The sequence below is a fragment of the Erigeron canadensis genome, chromosome 3, assembly GCF_010389155.1.
Source record: "Erigeron canadensis isolate Cc75 chromosome 3, C_canadensis_v1, whole genome shotgun sequence".
Classification (NCBI taxonomy): domain Eukaryota; kingdom Viridiplantae; phylum Streptophyta; class Magnoliopsida; order Asterales; family Asteraceae; genus Erigeron; species Erigeron canadensis.
Genome location: NC_057763.1, coordinates 27,488,350 through 27,507,571, shown reverse-complemented (window position 1 = coordinate 27,507,571; position 19,222 = coordinate 27,488,350). Strand labels below are relative to the sequence as shown.

The 19,222-nt window shown below is 33.2% G+C and overlaps 1 protein-coding gene and 1 long non-coding RNA gene across 2 annotated transcripts; both read left to right on the top strand.

Annotated features, from left to right (window-relative positions):
- The first annotated feature begins 6,356 nt into the window (after positions 1-6,356).
- LOC122590511 lies at positions 6,357-7,124 on the top strand. Its single transcript, XR_006322523.1, has 3 exons — positions 6,357-6,481; positions 6,566-6,912; positions 7,009-7,124. It is a non-coding gene; the product is annotated as an uncharacterized LOC122590511 (long non-coding RNA).
- An 8,256-nt stretch (positions 7,125-15,380) lies between these two features.
- On the top strand, positions 15,381-18,704 carry LOC122591310 (loricrin-like). The gene is made up of 2 exons (XM_043763565.1): positions 15,381-15,569; positions 16,343-18,704. The coding sequence occupies exon 2, from the start codon at positions 16,668-16,670 to the stop codon at positions 18,531-18,533; it is 1,866 nt and encodes a 621-aa protein (XP_043619500.1). The 5' UTR covers positions 15,381-15,569; positions 16,343-16,667; the 3' UTR covers positions 18,534-18,704.
- Positions 18,705-19,222: the final 518 nt, after the last annotated feature.

Here is a 19,222-nt window from a genome sequence, read left to right as displayed (position 1 = left end):
AAAATTTTTAAAAAAAATTATTGTCATATTAGGTTATAATGAAATATTCTGAATTGTTTCTCAAAGATGTCCTTATGATCCAAATGAAAGATTTGAATCATTTTTGTTCCACTGCTTGTAAGAAGACCCTCCCAATCTAGGGGTGTTGTTATCCAAAGATTTCCTTATGATCCAAATGAAAGATTTGAATCATTTTTGTTCCACTGCATGCAAGAAGACCCTCCTAATCTAGGGGTGTTTGATAAGAAGAAATTATAGAAAATAAAATAAAGAATAGAAAATATTAGAAAAGAGAATAAGTATTCATAAAGATAAAATGATTTGATACAAATAGATAACGAATATAAATTAAAGATATATAAAAAATAAACGAAGTTAATATGAAAAAATAACATAACAAAATATAATTAGTCTATCATAATATAAATATTTAATATTAACTAGAATAAAAACCCATGAGGAAAAAAAAAAGTAACTTGTTTTCATTCTCATCATTTCTCACCATTTTGGAAAGAATGATGAGAAGGGGAGTGATTCTATCTTCTACATATTTCATTTCATTTCATTTCATTCATTTATGAATCCAAACAAGAGAAGTGTTTCTCATTCTTTTTTCACTCATTCCATTTCATCATATCAAACACCCTCTAGTGCTTTATCGCCTAATGATCTATGTTACGGGATATAAAACAATTAGATTTCCGAAAAAAATATAAAAGTATACAATAATTCATACAACGATTTGGAGCACTCAGGAATTATGAAATGATATCATTTTTTATAACAAACACATGTGGTTGTATAAAATTTACCAAGACATCATATCAAGACTAATGCATTCTTTTGGATTAAAAAAAAAACTAATATCATGGAATGATTGATGCTTTTTCTCTTTGTATATTTTTTAAATAGATTAAACTCATACGTTGCATGATGAATAATTGTTATCGAAAAACTCTTTTTAACATAAATAATGCATCTTCTAAATTTAAAGTAGTATAAAACTAAAATATTATACTGTAGGAAATTGTTGTTAATTTCTAAATGCCCCAAAAACACAAATTTATGAACAGATAAAATGGCTATATGATGAAAATTAAAAAAAAGCTAATTATTAAAAAAATAAGTGTCATTTGACTTTCTTTATGTAAAAGTTGCAACAAAATAAAAACTTATTATGGCCAACTCAGTGGCTAGATGCATCCAGGTTTTCTCCCTAGGCGGGTGGAAGGAGCATTTCTTGGCCCCTATTAAAACCCAGGACAGTTTACTGGATGTTGTGGGTTACCTAGGTATGTGTATGCATGTGGATTTTTCTTAGCCAACTCAGTTTGGATGTAGTGGGATCTGGTTTAGACAACCGACTACCCAATGCTGAGTTGTATATTAGGACCCAAAAATACTAGTCCCAACCGAGTCAACCATCAAATCTAGAAGCAAATAGGTAATCATATCATATTATGTTGTAGATTATTTGATCTATAGAAAAATTGTTACAAGAGAATGGGAAAGAAAGAATAAGTGGGGAAGAACGATAGATGGGAGATGGGGAAGAAGGGTGGTCCATCCATTTACATTTGTTTACCAAGTATTTAAGGGTGGATGGAGCGCAGTGGGGAGCGAGTAGGTACCGAACCGGTACCAGTTTGAACACCACCCCGTCCAACCGGTATCGGTAGGGTGGGGAGGGTTTTGGGGAGGGTGGTGCCGGTTGTGATTCGATGGTTATAAAAAATAAAAATAAAAATTGTGGGCCCCTCATCAAACGACTAGCCTCCTCCTCTCCTCTTTTTTCTTTTCTTTCTTTCTTCTCTTCAGCCTTCTTTCTGCCGATTTCTTTCCACCATTTTTCTTTCTTATTTTTTCAATCAAACAATCAAAACAATCACAAAAATGATATTGAGAGGGGTAATTCAAAACAAAAAGATACACTTTACTCCCAACTACCAAAACGTCGCAAAAACCAACCACCTTCAAACAATCGCAATGTTATGCCACCTTCTCTTTCGCAAAAAGACACTACCGAAAAGACAGTACCGAGAATGTATTAGTTTATTTGTGGTATTTTTAATTTATTAAATACAAGTTTTACTTATTATTTGAATAAAAATAAATTGAAAGTAAATTAAACAGAAAAGTGTGGGGAGGGGTAGGGAAGCACTCCTAGCATTTAGGGAGCAGGCGGGGATGGCAGGGTGGGGTGGTGAAGCGCTCCCCCACCCGCCTCACCACCCCTCCCTCTCCGGTTTTTCTCCTCCTCCCCACTCGCTCCCTAATGGTAGGAGTGCCTCACCACCCCTCCCCACCATTTTCTAATTAATTTAGTTTCTATTTATTTTATTTAAAATAATAAAAACTTTTTATTTAATAAATTAAAGCTAATACAATATTAAACTAAAACAACAAAATAAAACACCAAACTACATTCTTAATTTTAAATTTAAAAATAATTTAAAACAATACATTACATAATATTTCTAAAATTATTAAAAACATTACATAAACTTAACACTCAGAATAGTCCGAGTCCATAGTACTGTCGCCGTTGCTACGATGAATGTAACGATACGGTTCAGGAGACCCAGTAGCGTTGTCGGGTTGACGACATACGTACTCCTTCTCCGGGTCAGAATAGTAATCTACATGATGACCACCACCAACATTGCCTTGCGTGAATAACGCGTGGTCAAGTGTGGTTGTGAAAGTGGAAAAAGACAGCGTTAAGCTGAAAAATAATTTGGTTCAGCCAGTCGATTTTCTGTTGAAGATATACAACATACTGATCTTCGACAGTGTTTCGAGCCTGATCAGGAGATTCAATTCGGTTGATTTCAGCTTGGTAAGCCGCCTTCTCGTCGGATACACTCTGAATGATGGTGTTCATTTGAGATCGGTGTCTGTCGTCGTTGAGCATGTGGGCTTGCATCGCCATCTTAATTTCCCTTAGGTCCATTTTAGTATGTGTGTTGTATGAGAGAAAGGAAAAAAGCAAAGAAAATAAAGGGTTGTTGGATGTTTGTTGCTGCTAAACCTACTAGTTGAATTTTTTTTTTTTTTTTGCAGAATGTATGAAGAAGAAAGAAAGAAGAAAGAAAGAAAGAAAGAAGAAAATGATGGAATTGTAGCCGTTGCATGTGGGCCCCATTCATTCCTTTTTTTTTTAATTGCTCAACGGTCAAAACTTAAGCACCATAACGGACATCACTATCCCCAACTCGCTCCCCACCCTACCGATACCGGAGGGTTGGAACTGTATTCAAACTGGTACCGATACCGGTCAGGTGCCTATGCGCTCCGTCCACCCTAATAGGAATAAAACTTATGAATTTACCTTTTTAGTCCAAGTTGTTGAACCCTCTACTCTAGAAACGTGTCAAGAATTGACAAAATAACCCAAGTTATTTTTTTGTTTTTCTACGTACGAGGATTACGTTTTGTATACCGAGTATATTATATGTCAACATTCATTATCGCAATTTGTCCGTGTTAATATTAGCATTAATTAATAACCTCTAAATACTCTAGTAACAAAGAGTCTTATTTTCTTACAAAAGGTTTCAATTTCGAATGATATCATAAACAAAAAGATGAAAACCGGTTAAAAAAAACCCCAAATAATGCGCAACTTTAGAGTAAATAATGAATCGTCATATTTGGTAATCATTAACAAATTAAGAAAAAAAGTTTTTACAAAATTTATAAGGATGGATTATTGAGAGGGTTTTGAAAGTCTTAAATTTCATTTCAAACATACGTGTAATTTAAGAGTAAGATTAGGATAGGGTATCGTTCTAAAAAAAATTTATGAACAATAATAGTATATATGTTACATAAGCTTTCTATATTATATTATGACAAGTGTTTGGTCCCAACGCATTTTAAAATCGTCTCGCTAGAACGTAACCAGGTTCGAGCACCAACCCAATTTTAAGTGAAACTTTTTTTTCGGCCTCATCTTATTAAAATTTTGGATCCGCCACTGCTTACATCTTTCGTATACAAAAACGAAATATTAGGAATATTCTAATAATATCCAAAAACTCTTGACTGTGGACAAGTAAGGATGAACATACTTTAATATTATATATGGACAAAAAGAAACAAATATAATTTGGAAATAGCTTTAATGTGTACCCGTTTATGTAATTAAGCACATAAAGTATTTATAACTTTTAAACTCTTATTCTTCATAGTTTAATATTTTCAAATTTTCATTAAAGGTCCACACACAGAACACACTCATAGGAACTCAATTCTCATATAAAGTGTTATACCTCGTCATAACAAGTTGATCTGATTTGATAATTTTTTATGTGGCTTGATCTTATATTTAACAAGATGTTTAAGAACATTAATTGGAGGTGTTATCATTATTTATTTTCTAAAAACCATGTCATTTCCTTTAATTGATGTATAAATATACGAGAGTCGAAAAGTTAAAAATTTTGAATTTAAATCCTGATGCAAGTAACATATTCTCAAAAATAAAAACATAAATTTTCTCATATTGGGGTTCGATCTAGTGTTATATAATATATACTAGCATGGTACCCGCGTAATGCGGTAGTGATTGTGGCGGCAACGGTGTGGTGGTGGAGGCGACTGTTGGTGGTGAAGACGTCGTCTAGTGGTGTAGATAATTGATATAAAGGTAATTGACGTAGAAGGTTAATAAAAATATTTTAGATAAATGACTGATATTGTAATTGAATCATTTTTTAGATAATTTTTCACAAAGAAAGGGTTTTTTTATTTATTAAATAGTATAAAAATATAGATTAGATGTATAAAGAAATTAGAATTAAAAAGTAATTGTATTTTAGATATAAAAAAATGCTGATTACCAGGGAAAAAGCAGTAACCCGACCACCCACTATTAGCGGCGACGTCGCCGCAAATAGTGGGTCCCCATCTGTCAATCAACGGCTTTAACTGGACGAATCACGTGGGTGTGGAGCCCACTATTAGCGGCGACGTCGCCGCAAATAGTGGGTCCCTCCCATTACAGATCCATCGTCGATATAAACAAGGCAGCCCTCTTGTTTTCTTCTTTGTTCGTCTTCTCCATTTTACTCCTCCGTAAAAACTTTTAATTTCTCCAAAAAATCCATTCTTCTCCATTACTATAACTCACAAATCCGACCATCTATCCCCTCATCATCATTATCAACTTTCTTTTTTACACCACCTACGTTTTCCGGCCTCCCGGAGTCCATTTTCAGGCGTATTTTTAGCGGCGACATTTTTCCGGCGATTATATTTTCCGGCGTACCAGTTTTGCGGGGAACCTATTTTCCACCATTGATATACGGGAAAACAGATTTGAAACTTTTCCGGTTTACTCCGGCGATATTGTTTTCCGGTGACTAATATTTTTGCCGGCCAGCCATCCGTTATTTGTTCTACTCTTTTTTCCGGTAAACCATTTTTTAGACGAGGTAACACTCATTTACCTTTTTATATATAATAATGTTATCAAATTTTTATTTCTTATAGAAATTATTAGTTATAGAATTGTTATATTTTTTTTTTAGAAAATATATGTTGAAAAAAAAAGTTAGAAAAAATATGTGTTAGAAAATATGTGTTATAAAATATTAGTTATATAAATGTTATAGTTTAATGTTATATAAAATATATGTTAGGAACAAGTGTTAGTAAATATATGTTAGAAAGTATTAGTTATAGAAATGTTATAGTTTTATAGTTAGGAAAGATTACTTATGTTATTATAGTTAGGAATGATATGATTTTTAGAAATTCATAAATATTTAAGAAAACATTTGTAGTTATAATTATTGTTTATTATAGTTCAAAGTATGATTCTTAGTTAGAAAACACTTTTTAGTATGATTGTAATTGTTAATATAGTTGTTATTAGGTTAGTATTAATGTTATAAACGAAGGTTTGAAAAAAAGTTGCAAAAAGTGGTCATTTTAGGTATAATAATTTTGGAAAACAAATTTGTGTCCAAAATATGTTAATTTAGGTCGCACCTTTTTTATGACTTTTATGTTTGTTTATGTTATTTTATAAATTCGGACGGCTGATGTAGGTTAAAATGGCTGCACTTCACGGCGGAGATGGTGGCAACGACCCTCCAAACTAGGGGTGGAATCCCGAATGGGGTTGTAGGCGTACGGGTGGTAAGTATATATTAATGTACGATGCATATAAATATATGGTACATATGTGTATATATATATATATATATATTTGTTATTTTATTTTGTTTTGCAGGTATTAGCATAGGGAGAGCTGCTGCTGCTATCAACGATCTGGAGCGCGAGTTTTAGAATTCGGGACGCCAAATCTCGCTTTATGTTGAATAACGATCTAAGTAGGTGGCAGGCAATCGGGGACCACGCCAAGTGGTACAAGAGCTATTTGGGGACCTATGTCGCTACCGTCCCACATACTTACGAGTCGTGGGATCAGGTGCCCCAGCCCATCAAGGATGAACTTACTGACTGGCTTATGGTATAAAACTAATTTTTTTTTACTTTTTAAATACTTTATTTAAAAAAAATGGTAGATGCTAACTATTACTTGGTACTATTGCAGAGACGGTTCTACTTAGAACCATATCTAGGTCACCCAGAAAATCACCCGTTACGAGAGGCCGTGACCAGGATGATACGTCAGGATGCCCTGAAGATCTACAGGGATAAAAAAGCAAATTCAAGAAGACTTGGTTCACTGACAGGGGTGGGTCCCAGAGGCTGGCAGAACTGGAGGGTCAACCTCCGTATGGGATGCCTCCACAGGCGTGGAGTTATCTACTGGGTTACTGGACCAGCGAGCCCCGGATGATTGCTGCCCAAAGAAACACGACAAACAGGCAGCAACAAAATACTTTTGTCAGTACTCACGGTCGGCAGTCATACGCTCAGCGTGAATGGCGTTACGCTGTAAGTTATACGTAATTATTTGTATCCACGTACTTAAACATATATCTATACAGAGATACACATACAAATATATAACTTTGATTAATGTATATACAGGAAGATAATGACGGGCGACGTGAGGAGCCGCCCGAGTTTTATTTGCGGGCCCACACGAGACGAGATGGGATGGTGCAGGACGCAGTTATGCCCATTTATGTAAGATCTTGCACAAATCCTGGAGAAAGAATTTTTTTGCAACATTTTTGTTATTTGTGGTGAACTGGTAAAAATTACCTTTTCTCTTGCAACAGTGAAAACATAACCTGCGATTAATGACCAGGATAGAGTAAATAAGTCAATTCCAACAACGTAGTACAATAAAATATTTAATGTTTGTACCTGCATTGGAGTACGCCCTGCTTGCCCCGACCTTCTTCTCGCTTTTAGGAAGTTCGTAATGTCTCCTTTGCGAGTCAAGTTTCCTGGAAATTCAAGTTTGAGGTTTACCAGGATCTGATGTGGGTACAAACCGCGATCCGATTGGGTCCCCACAAATTCCTTTTCTTCATCCGTCATCCGTCTGGCGTATGCATTCCCTTGCAGATTGGTAGTTGGATCATGATTGTGTCTCCAATCCTTAACAGTTAACCTCCAACCACCATCACGCCCAGGGCGGCCTATTAAAGTGAAGGGACAACCTATCTTACTGGACCGTTTGGGTGGGCCAATTAACCTTGCATCGCGCGCTCCACCGTGGTGACATATAAGTGTCACTTTATTCACCACCTCTTTTGAGTTTTTGTTCGTCCGCCGTATAACTAGAACATAACCCAAATCCATTGCTGTTCTTTGAGCCCACTCCGTTAATTCTTCAAAGGAACCGAACACCTCATCAGTTTCAAAGTCCCCAGCTTCGCATTCATATTCACCGTCTGCATCAGGTTGCTCAAACACATTATCCGGCACTTCAATACGTACGTTTTCTGGGTCTGCCCAAATATCCTCCAAACTATCCATCTGAAACAATTCAAGTAAACATCAACCTCATTAACTATTAATGGTGTCCATACTATATATATATATATATATATATATATTTACATCTATACTCATTATATATATATAAACAAAACGATTGAAAAAGAAAGATACACAATACCATCAACTACAAATACTGTTAAAATATATATCTTGAAACGCTTAAAACAATACGCTTGAAAAAATACGGTTGAAACAATACGCTATCTATACTCAAGAATTTTTTTTCAGAAACTTATATTGTTTCAATATAGTTCCGTAACATATATACTATCTAAAAATGATGGGCTACCATCTGTGTCGACCTCGGGAATGAAAATTTGCCATAACAAACCATTCTTTGATAGGATATCAATGGTTCGTTATGGCAAATTTTCATTCCCGAGGTCGACACAGTATGGCAACGACTGACTAAGATGTGGTTGATGAAAAAGAGGTGTCACGTCATCGGCATTAGCGGCTACGTCGCCGCTAATGCCGATGACGTGACACCTCTTTTTCATCAACCACAGCTTAGTCAGTCAGCGTGTCAGCCCGGTCGGGGGTCCCACTATTAGCGGCGACGTCGCCGCTAATAACCTGGTGGGGTTGACCGTTGACCTGGTGGTGTTACCCAATGCCTTTATAAAAGTTTACAAATATCAAATTAAAATGTTAGTATTGTTTGAATTTGGGAAATTGGAAGTTGTAACTTGGAATTTGGAAACGCGGCGCCAACAAGCCTTTCATAGGGCTGACGTACGATTTATTGGTGATACCTAGGAGACCTAACTACTTCGATTAAAACCCAATCAAACGATGACACGTTGTAGATGATTCCAGATCGGATGCAGCGAATAGAAATTGAGGGAGGCACGTGTACTTGGATGTTGGGTGTGTCGGCGAGTGACCAACTTTGAAGCTTTGAGCCGCTTCCAAAGGAATTTTTCTTGTGTGATGTCATGCAAAATGATTGAATTATTATATTATTTTTTTATTAAATCACCTTGTTAATTTTTTTTGTCGAATAATGATAACACACGAGTAACGATTACGGATCTTAATAAATATAAGTTTTTTCTGTGTGTTTATTGTATTTATGAAAGACAAATTTCTAACTCATATATATATAAAAGTCGTTTAGTTGAGATATCTTTGTGATCGTAACTAAAATTTTATTAGTTATCATCTTATAAAATACAAAGCAAAGTTGAATATGACATCTCTTGAGACAATACAAAAATCTGTAACGTTACTTGTTATTTAATGTTATAAACCATTATTTATTGTAGTTTAGCATTTATAAATAATAAGGTGGTTAGTTAATGGTCTTCTAATATTCTTGTAATAACCTATATATATCAATTTAAAGATCATATTCATATATGACCAAGCGGTAAAATGTTATGAGTTATAAACGCGTGTTATATTGTGTAATTCATGTTAAAGAGTTATCAAAATGGTATAACTTGAATATGAAAGCCATTAAATTATATAAATCTAGATATGATTTTGGTTCTTGAATTGTATTATTAGTTCAATTAATCGTCATTTATAACGGCAGAATTTTGACTAAATATTACTATCATGTTTATAAAACATTAAAATGTTGTTTAAATGTACCTCTAGACATTCCATTTATCAATTCTTGGTATCCTTGGCATGTAGTAAAACTTTAAATATATATATTACTACGAGAAAACAACCGAATGATGATGAACACAAACAAACACAAAAAGACATATCTTCGAAAAGCATGTGCTTACACTAGCCGGCGAGCCGCATATAAAGAAAGCTGCGGCTGGTAAATAAGTGGCGGCTCGAAGCCAAAGAAAGTTAAGACAAAAGATATTTTATTAAGCAAGATGCACTTTTAATTGGTCGATGGCACGGGGTTGCCACGTCATCGGTTCATCTCCTCCACTAATTTTTTCCATCTATATTGCGTCAGCATTATTTAGTAAACTACAATTTTGTCCCGGTAGGTTGAATTGATCTACACCATAAGTAGGGGTAATTTTGTATTTACATGAAAATGTCATTGTCACTAAAAAGTAATCAAACGATCCGTCGTGGTCTTCGCTTCGAATGGTCCAAAAGCCAGTTGTGTATCTTGGGTTATTTTCGGTATTTTGTGCAAAGATAGAAGTAGAATGGCAATGTGTTGCACACTCCAAATAATTTCTTTAATTATAATTAACTTTTGGAAATTGTGATTATATATTTGTATCCTTGTAATTGTTCATAATAAATATTTAGGTCCTCCAATAGTTGGTTTTATATTTCTCGTCCCTCATAAGATCACCCATTAATAACCTTTGTCGAACACAATAATAACAACAATTAATAAGTTGGTTTATTGAACTTACTATAAAATTATAAATTTATAATATGTCAATCAAAATTGTAAATTTTGACATGTTTCACCATATTTAAATATTAAAAAAATATTATAGTTCAATATCATTTTATATGTTTTATTGTCACATATGGTATATTACTTTCTTATTCTATACTATTAGAAATAATATATTATTCTTAGGTTAAACATAATATTCTAAATAGTTCAATTAAAATATAACAATGTTAGAAGTATTTTCTATAAAGATAATATTTTTATATGCTTTATTTTTATTTTTATATATTTCATGACATTTATTAAAAAAACTTTGTGGTTAAAATATCAACTTCTCTGAAACTTGTAATATACGAGCATCTATAAGAACATCTCCAATGGTTAAGTTGTTATATAAAAGCTTTTTATAAAAAGCTATTGAAAAGTTTTTGCCTCAATGATAAAAAACTTTTGAAAGACTTTTTAACAAAAAAACATCATATTACAATTAAATATAAATGAAAGAGAGTGTTTATTTCTATCAATAGGTTGAAGAACTTTAAATCATTCATTAAAAAAATCATCTTCTTTAATGGTAAAAAGCTTTTCAAAGACTTTTTTTAATAAAAAAAATAATTTTTGCTCAAGTTATTATTGGAGATGCTCTAATTAATTTCAAATCTTCTAAAGGTCTAAAATGAACTTTTGAAGTGGGGCTCGGTTGATTGAATTGATATGCTTTATAATACTCGTATCACATTTTGGGTGGTGATTTTTACACCATCAGCTTTTGACAATAAACCACCAAATGTGTTTTATTGTGTTGTACAATACAACCTTGTAAAACACATTTAGTGATGTATTGTCAAAAACTAGTGGTATACAGCCCACTTCCCATTCTAAAAGTTCGGGCCTTTTATCTTAGTTGCTTAGATTTAATTGTCAAATAGAAATTAAGGGTTCATTTATCACTTTTTATAGACGTTTGGAGATTTTTTTTTACCTTGTATAGAACCTATAATTTTAAAAGTAGTCTTTTTTACTTTAGATACATAACTACATAAGATGTTGGTAAGACCATATATATATGTGTATCTCAATCAATATCATACACCGTCATATCAATCTCATACATTGTCGTAAATGATATTGAGACACAAAACTCATAAAAAACAATTACGAGTTACGACTTATGAGTATTATTTGTTTCTCAAATATAACTTAAATATACTATTTACAACAATACATGTTGGGGTGTGGATGCCACACTTCACTCTCTCATTTTTAAATCTACAAAATAGTCTTTATATATAATGCTTGATAACATACACATGATGGGAAAATATCCATCTCTGTTAATCTTTGTGAACAATCATGGAGATCACCAAAAGTTGCTAGTAAAGAAAGTAGTAGAAACAAATCGAAATATTTTCGCTCACTTTTCACTGCGCAATACTCGTGCACTTTATAACTTTGACCGTTTTGTGTTCGCAACTTTATCTATTGTTTAGTACTTAGTCAATTAAATCAACACACCATAAGTAGTTAACGTTATTTCTTTACAACAAATTTGTGGTTTGTATGGACTTTTTTTTAGGCATCTTTTAAAAATGCGTAAAATTTTTTGAAGTTATTCGCACTACAAAATGTCTACAAAATAGTTCACATTTAAAAATGTGAATAAAAAATGTTCATACTAATAAGTGTATATAATATTATATTTGTACGCGCTTTTAAATGTAAAGATCATCTTTTTTTGCGCGTGATTTATATGCACTGAAAAATAATTTCTTTGCGGGTGATTTCTACTGAAGTGCGTAGAAGTCACTCGGGAAGAATGATCTTCACACTTATAAGTGCATAAAGTATAAAAGTTGTACACACTTATTAGTGTGAACATTTTTTCTCCACACTTCTGAATATGAAACTTGTAACTTTTTTTGCACGTACTTTTTAATGTGGACTATTTTATATACATTTTTAAGGGTGAAAAACTTAACAAAATTTTACGCACTTTTCAAAAGTTTGTAGAATAAAGTGGATAGAATTGACTAATTTGTTTCGTTTTGAGCAATGATAGTATATGCCTAAACTTATAATTAAGTTTAAACATGTCTAATCAACTTTTTCTTTTAAAAATAAACAAAATAAAAAATATTAACACATGAATTTTACTATTTATATCTTTCCTCGATACTACCTTTGATGACACACCCTGCCTGAGGTACGAAGCGCGTCACGAAGGTTGTACGTAACAAAGGTCGTATAGAAGATAAAAGAGGATAAGAATTGCTTCCCTACAAAATCGGGATTTGTTCTTATCAAGAGGGCTAGCAATTATGGAAGTTATTCTTTTAGGAAAACCCTAAATCTTGACTTATTTTCCAAGCCAATATCGTCCTTATAAAAAGAGACCTCACGAAGGCACCAGGGATACGCAATATAGTCAGACAACAACAACACAACTATACATACAATTGGCGTAAAGATGTCCACTCTACCTTCGGGGAATCGCCAACAAACAACCAAAAACACTCATCACCTAATCTCGGTTTGGTGCATAAACAACCTTTTATCATGATATGTGTATTGTTTTCTTTCTTAAGCATATTTAAGCCTACGAGTTATATTAAGTCGTCATATATATCATTTTTGTTTTTGTTTTTCCTTATCAATGATAATCCTTTGTTATGTCAACAAACCTATCATCTGAAATGCAGATTCCTTAATTGCTTTTATTCTTTTTAATCATTGTTTTCTTATAATGTATATACTCAAATCAATAATATCAAGATCTCATTAAAAGGTATTGGACAACTCGACAAAGCACATGTATTGTTTGGTCATGCACCAAAACTATTCAAAGATATATGAACTTGAATAAAAAGATATACGAGTATATAGCAAGAATTAGAAAGCGAGATATACCTTGATCGAGTATATATATCATAGCCATTATAGCTCATTGGTTGAGCATCGGCATTTCATGTTGGAGGTCTTGAGTTTGAAATATGGGAAAGACATTTGAAGGAATTTCACAATAAAGTCCTCCAGTGAAGCATGTTTGAGCACATGGTTTTATCCCAATTAAATGTCGTGCATTCGGGGGGTTTAGTTGGGAGATTCTTCTCCTACTAGATATTGAGGGCGAAGAGGCTCTCTAGCACGGACTCGGTTAAAACAACGTAAGCTAGATCTCCTTACAAGCAAATGATCCACACCTTAAAAAAAAAAAAAAAAAGACACGCATATTATTAGTAGGCTTCAACATAACTACATAAGAAACAATAAAGTAATATATATATATATATTTTTTTTTCTCTAAAAAATCATCCTTTATAAAATGGGTGACCTATTGGAAATGGATTAGATGACATCCCAAGCCTATTTATTCAACATTAAAAACATCCGTGTTTCGTGTCTACTCATTTGTGGTTTAACACTTTTAGCTTTTAACTTTTGGGAAAAATACTATAATGATAAAATTTAAAGGGTTATATCCAAATATGGACACGTAAAATTTTTTTACCACAATGATCAAAACATTCTTACTACCTACCCATATTAGTAGGAAATGCCAATAACCAATTACATGATGACACATATTTTTGTTGAACCCACATGTATACTAGTTTTTGTCATTTTCACCTTTTTGAAAATCTACAATTTTTTTTATAAAGTTTCTTTTTATACATATATTTTTTACGATGTTTCTATCTATTTTTGCTGGTTTCATAATTCCTTTTTACTCTCTTTCATTTTTACAAAAGTTCTAATCTTTTTGTTCACTTTTTTTTCTATAAATAATTGTATCCAGTCGAATAGTTCACGTACGCAAAACAAGTCCATATATTGGTTAGAATTTCTAAGTATCATTTTTATATGTATATTTTCGCTTATTTGTAAAAAACTCTTACTTATTTCAATTTTAATTACTACCAAAAAAAAGAAAAATCCAAAATTGACATATTCAAAGAATAAATGAAATTAAGGTATTTTTGTCTCTGATGATACAAAAAGATGTTTTCAAATATTTTACGAATAGTTTAAAAAATCCTAAAAACTTTTAACTTCATTTTGAACTTTTCAAACTTTTTCTTGTATTACTACCTATTTAATTTTTTGGACTAACTTATTTAAAATAAATATATTTGGTAGAAATGAACCCCATGAAACTAAAATAAATAGTAATTTTTTTTACAAACAAGTGATAAAATATATGTATGTATATAAAAATAGAATATTAACAAATATTAACCAATTAATCCACCATTTGTCTCGAAAATACTAATAAATAATAATAAATACATGAAAAAGTGAGTACATTACACTAAATATATACATTTATACTAACAAAAAATAAAATCAAAACTAATATAATATTGTGTAGCTCACTTAATGAAATTTGTCATATTTTGGTTGGTTATTTTTATTTCTTACTAAAAATGTTAGGTAGTAAAGAATTTATGATTAACCTGGTAATTATTTTTGTAAGTGTTTAAAATTGGACATAAAGCTTCAAAATTGACCATCTATGAAATTTTCCCTTAACTTTAACACCTTTGTATTGTTGTGAATTTTTTTTTTTTTATTGAGTGATATATATCTAGATAAAGTGTCAGTATTTCTATGCTGAAAATACAATTTATATAAATTTTTTTAGTAATATAAATAAAACAACATATCTATGATATTTGACTTAATTTATTCTTTACAACAACAACGTTTTGGGTTTAAATTGTGCTTCTAGCTTGTTCATTAGTGTTAAAGGAAGTTTGGAGCTATTTCCTCGATAATTTACATTTTTTTGCAATGCTTTTTATTTATACTTAACTGCATTTTCGTTACCCAAGATTTGATGTGATATGGAACTAAAATACATGATTTGAAATGTTAAGTCTTAATTAATGACGTAACAAAATGAAATTATACAAAGTCGATGTTACCAACGTACTTAAAAGAATCAAAAATAAAACACAATCATTAAATAAAAGGAGACCAATTATGTTCATCCAAGTAAAACACAAGGACTAAATGAATAAACGAATGAAAAATTGTGTCATCAATCATTAATTTATTTATTTATGCTTCATTACCAAAGAAATACTCCACTTGGGCAAAAAAACATCATCTTCATCTCTATATTTTCTCTCATCTTTTTGTCTTTCTAAAAAACTTTCATTCATTCATTATTCATTAATTCCAAATCATCATCAGTTTCCCATATCCATCTGTCAACTGTTGTTGCTGGTTGTATTTTATTTATGTCTTAAATCACTTGTCGTTAGATCTCTTCTTCTTTCTTTTGGATTTGCTTCTTCTCCAGGTATATATACACACACACACACACTTCTATATATAATATATCTTTTGTTTTTTACATATTGAAGAATTTTATTATTTATGTGAAGGATTATCTACTTGTGTGTTAATTGGGTAGACTTTGATATGAGCTGAGATAATTTTTCCTTTTTTCATGTTACCATAATTTGGATATTATTTTAATTTTAATATGTAGTTTCTTGTTACACTGAATATGTTTCATATTTTTTCTCGATATATATATATATGTATATTGTTATTATCTGCAGTATAAATATTATGTCTTTTTATTTATATTGTTATTTGTTTTTATTTTATTGGTATATTATATATATATACATATATATATAAAATTGTATTAGCTAATACTTATAGTGCTACACACATAGATTGATAATAAAACTAAAGATGTTTTTCAAGTTTGAATGTAACCAAATGATATTTGTAAGTGTATACACACATACATATAGTATCAGTTTTTGGACTAGAAATTGAAATTGAAATCGAAATCGAAATCGCAAAAATATCAGCTTAAATTTCAAACCACTTTCAGATTTTAATGTATCAATTTGTTGGGGTATTAATGTATTAACTTATTTGGCAGGTATAAGTTATTGGTTGTTAAAAATTTTCGAAATACTTGAATGTTAGACCTTTGTAATTTCAGCTCATAGATATATATACACACACACACACACAACATCGTATTTGGTTGTCTCAAGTTTGATTCATGTGTGCTATTTGGTGTTTATGTCTATCTGTTTGGTTAAATGGCAGGTGAATGAAGGTTAAAGACTTACGTATAAAGAGTTTTAGAGAGTTTGCCGACCTGAAAACGCCACCAATCTCTGATGACAATGTAATCGGCTTCTATGCCAGAAATGTTATCAGATGGTGTTCGCCTAGGCGGTTAGGCTGAGTCCCAAATTGGGCCGCCGTCAACTGAATGGATAGGTCGGATACATCTGGCTTTGTAAGTGGTGGAACTAGCTTATTGGAAACTTTTCTATTTCTGTTCATTTTGATTTACAGATATCTGTAGATGTGATAAGTATTCTCTCTAAAACTTAATCCCCCAACTTCTTCAATTTCGTTCACAAAAATGGTATACAATAACCCACAAATGGATCTCAGTAATGGTCTTGCACTTGTTTCTTGTAACGCTGAACTGAATAAAAGTTACCACGGTGGTAGTAGTAATACCACGTTAAGCTTGGATTGCTTTAGTTATGGAGGAAACCGAGAAAAATCTAGAGATCAAAATATTACGAATGCAGCACCAGATGATGGCTGCAGACTGGTCCTCGGGTTGGGACCTACACCAACTGTATATTCTAATGATTATTTTTCCACAAGCAAAAAACCCGTCTCTGAATCTAACAAGGGGTTGTCTTGTGAGGGTGATTCTGTTCTTAAACTTGGCCTATCTGATCATTGTGTCATGTCAATGAGCGATCTGGATACGAATACATTTAGTTTTACTCACAAGGGTAATAATAACAGGTTTGAGATACCTATTGACGAAGGGTCAACGTCAGCAAAGAAATCAGGTGGCTATATGCCGTCTCTTCTTCTGGCTCCTAGGATGCAAATGCATAACCTTTTGGAGCCTAGTGAAAACTCGTCTCATGTCCCGCAGTTAAGCTCTGAACTATCGGCTATGTCAGATTACTCTATGGGGACAATGTCTGACCACCAAACAAGCAATTCTAAGAAATGTAAGTTTGAGGGGTGCACAAAAGGGGCTAGAGGAGCTACAGGTCTTTGTATTGGTCATGGTGGAGGGCAGAGATGTCAGAAACCAGGGTGTAACAAAGGTGCTGAAAGTAGAACCGCGTATTGTAAGGCTCATGGTGGTGGAAGGCGGTGTCAGCATCTCGGCTGCACTAAAAGTGCAGAAGGTAGGACAGAGTATTGTATAGCACATGGTGGTGGGAGACGGTGTGGCCATTCTTCTGGATGTAGTAAAGCAGCTAGGGGCAAATCGGGCCTCTGCATTAAACACGGTGGGGGAAAGAGGTGTAAAGTGGAGGGCTGCACTCGTAGTGCTGAAGGACAGGTTGGTTTGTGCATATCTCATGGTGGAGGTCGGCGATGCCAGTTCCAAGGGTGCAACAAGGGAGCTCAAGGAAGCACTATGTATTGTAAGGCTCATGGTGGTGGAAAACGTTGTATTTTTGCTGGCTGTACCAAAGGTGCTGAAGGTAGCACGCCGCTTTGTAAAGCCCATGGTGGAGGCAAACGATGCCTTTATGACGGTGGTGGTATATGTCCTAAAAGTGTGCACGGCGGAACCAACTTTTGTGTTGCTCACGGTGGTGGGAAAAGGTGTTCTGTTCCTGGTTGCACCAAAAGTGCCCGTGGCAGAACCGATTGCTGCGTGAAGCACGGCGGCGGAAAGCGGTGCAAATCCGAGAACTGTACAAAGTCAGCCCAAGGTAGTACCGACTTCTGTAAGGCTCATGGTGGTGGGAAGCGATGCAATTGGGGCGGAGAAGGTAATTGTGAGAAATTCGCTAGGGGAAAGAATGGATTATGTGCGGCGCATGCTAGCATGGTTCAAGATAGAGAATCTAATGCAAGCAAAAAGGGCAGTTTCGGAAAGGGAATTGGACCAGGGCTCTTCCATGGACTTGTCCCGGCTCCAGCATCAACCATTGCAACCAGCTTTGATAATACTTACTCTTCATCAGGAGTCAGTATTGTTTCAGATTCCATCGATTCCCTAGAAAGGCCGGCCAAAAGACAACAACTAATTCCTCCTCAGGTTTTAGTCCCCCCATCAATGAAATCTGCCTTTTCATCATATACAACGCAAATGAGCTCAGAAAAGATCAGAGACGGGCATGACAATGGCAGCAGTAAGAAAAGCTTGGAGTTCACGGTTCCAGAAGGGCGTGTTCATGGCGGCGGTCTGCTATCCTTGCTAGGAGGAAACCTGAAGAATGCCACCGTTGATGGGGTGTAATGGAAAACTTAGATTTTGAAACTTAGACATGTATTTGATTTGTTAAAGTTAATTTTGTGTGTGTTTGTATAAATGCCCTTTCATTGGTGACTATTTCATATTCATGTTGTTGTATGATAAAATTGTGATGTATTTTTTCTTCATACAAATTTTATTGTACAACTTGGCTTATATGTGCTTTGGATGACAATTTCTTCATTTTAATCATACACCACTAAAAGTCTAAAACGAATATTTTGATTATTTTGTCTTTAAACCAAAAAATAGTTACAAAGTTTGTTTTAGGGATGTATGGCTAAAAATAAGGGTTATTCGGATCACTTCCTAATTTCAGTTGTAATGCTGAAATCAGCTTGGTTTTTAGTGTACTTTTGATCCTCTGATAGTTACAAGTAAAGTCTGCCTAAGTTTTGACTTATAGTCTTTAGATGACAATTTAAAAGCAAATTGTATTACAAAACTCTTGATGATTACATGTAAATAGGTACTTGTCACCTGTCACATGACACTTGACAATATCTTTATCAAAATAAAACGTCAGCATTTTACGTGATACGATTCTAAACAAATTCTGAAAAATAAATATTAATGAAAGAGTATGCTAATAAAAAATTCAATAAATTAATTGTACATGATAAAAGATGATTGATCAACACGCAAAAAGGTTTGTTATTTCCTTCTTATCTTGT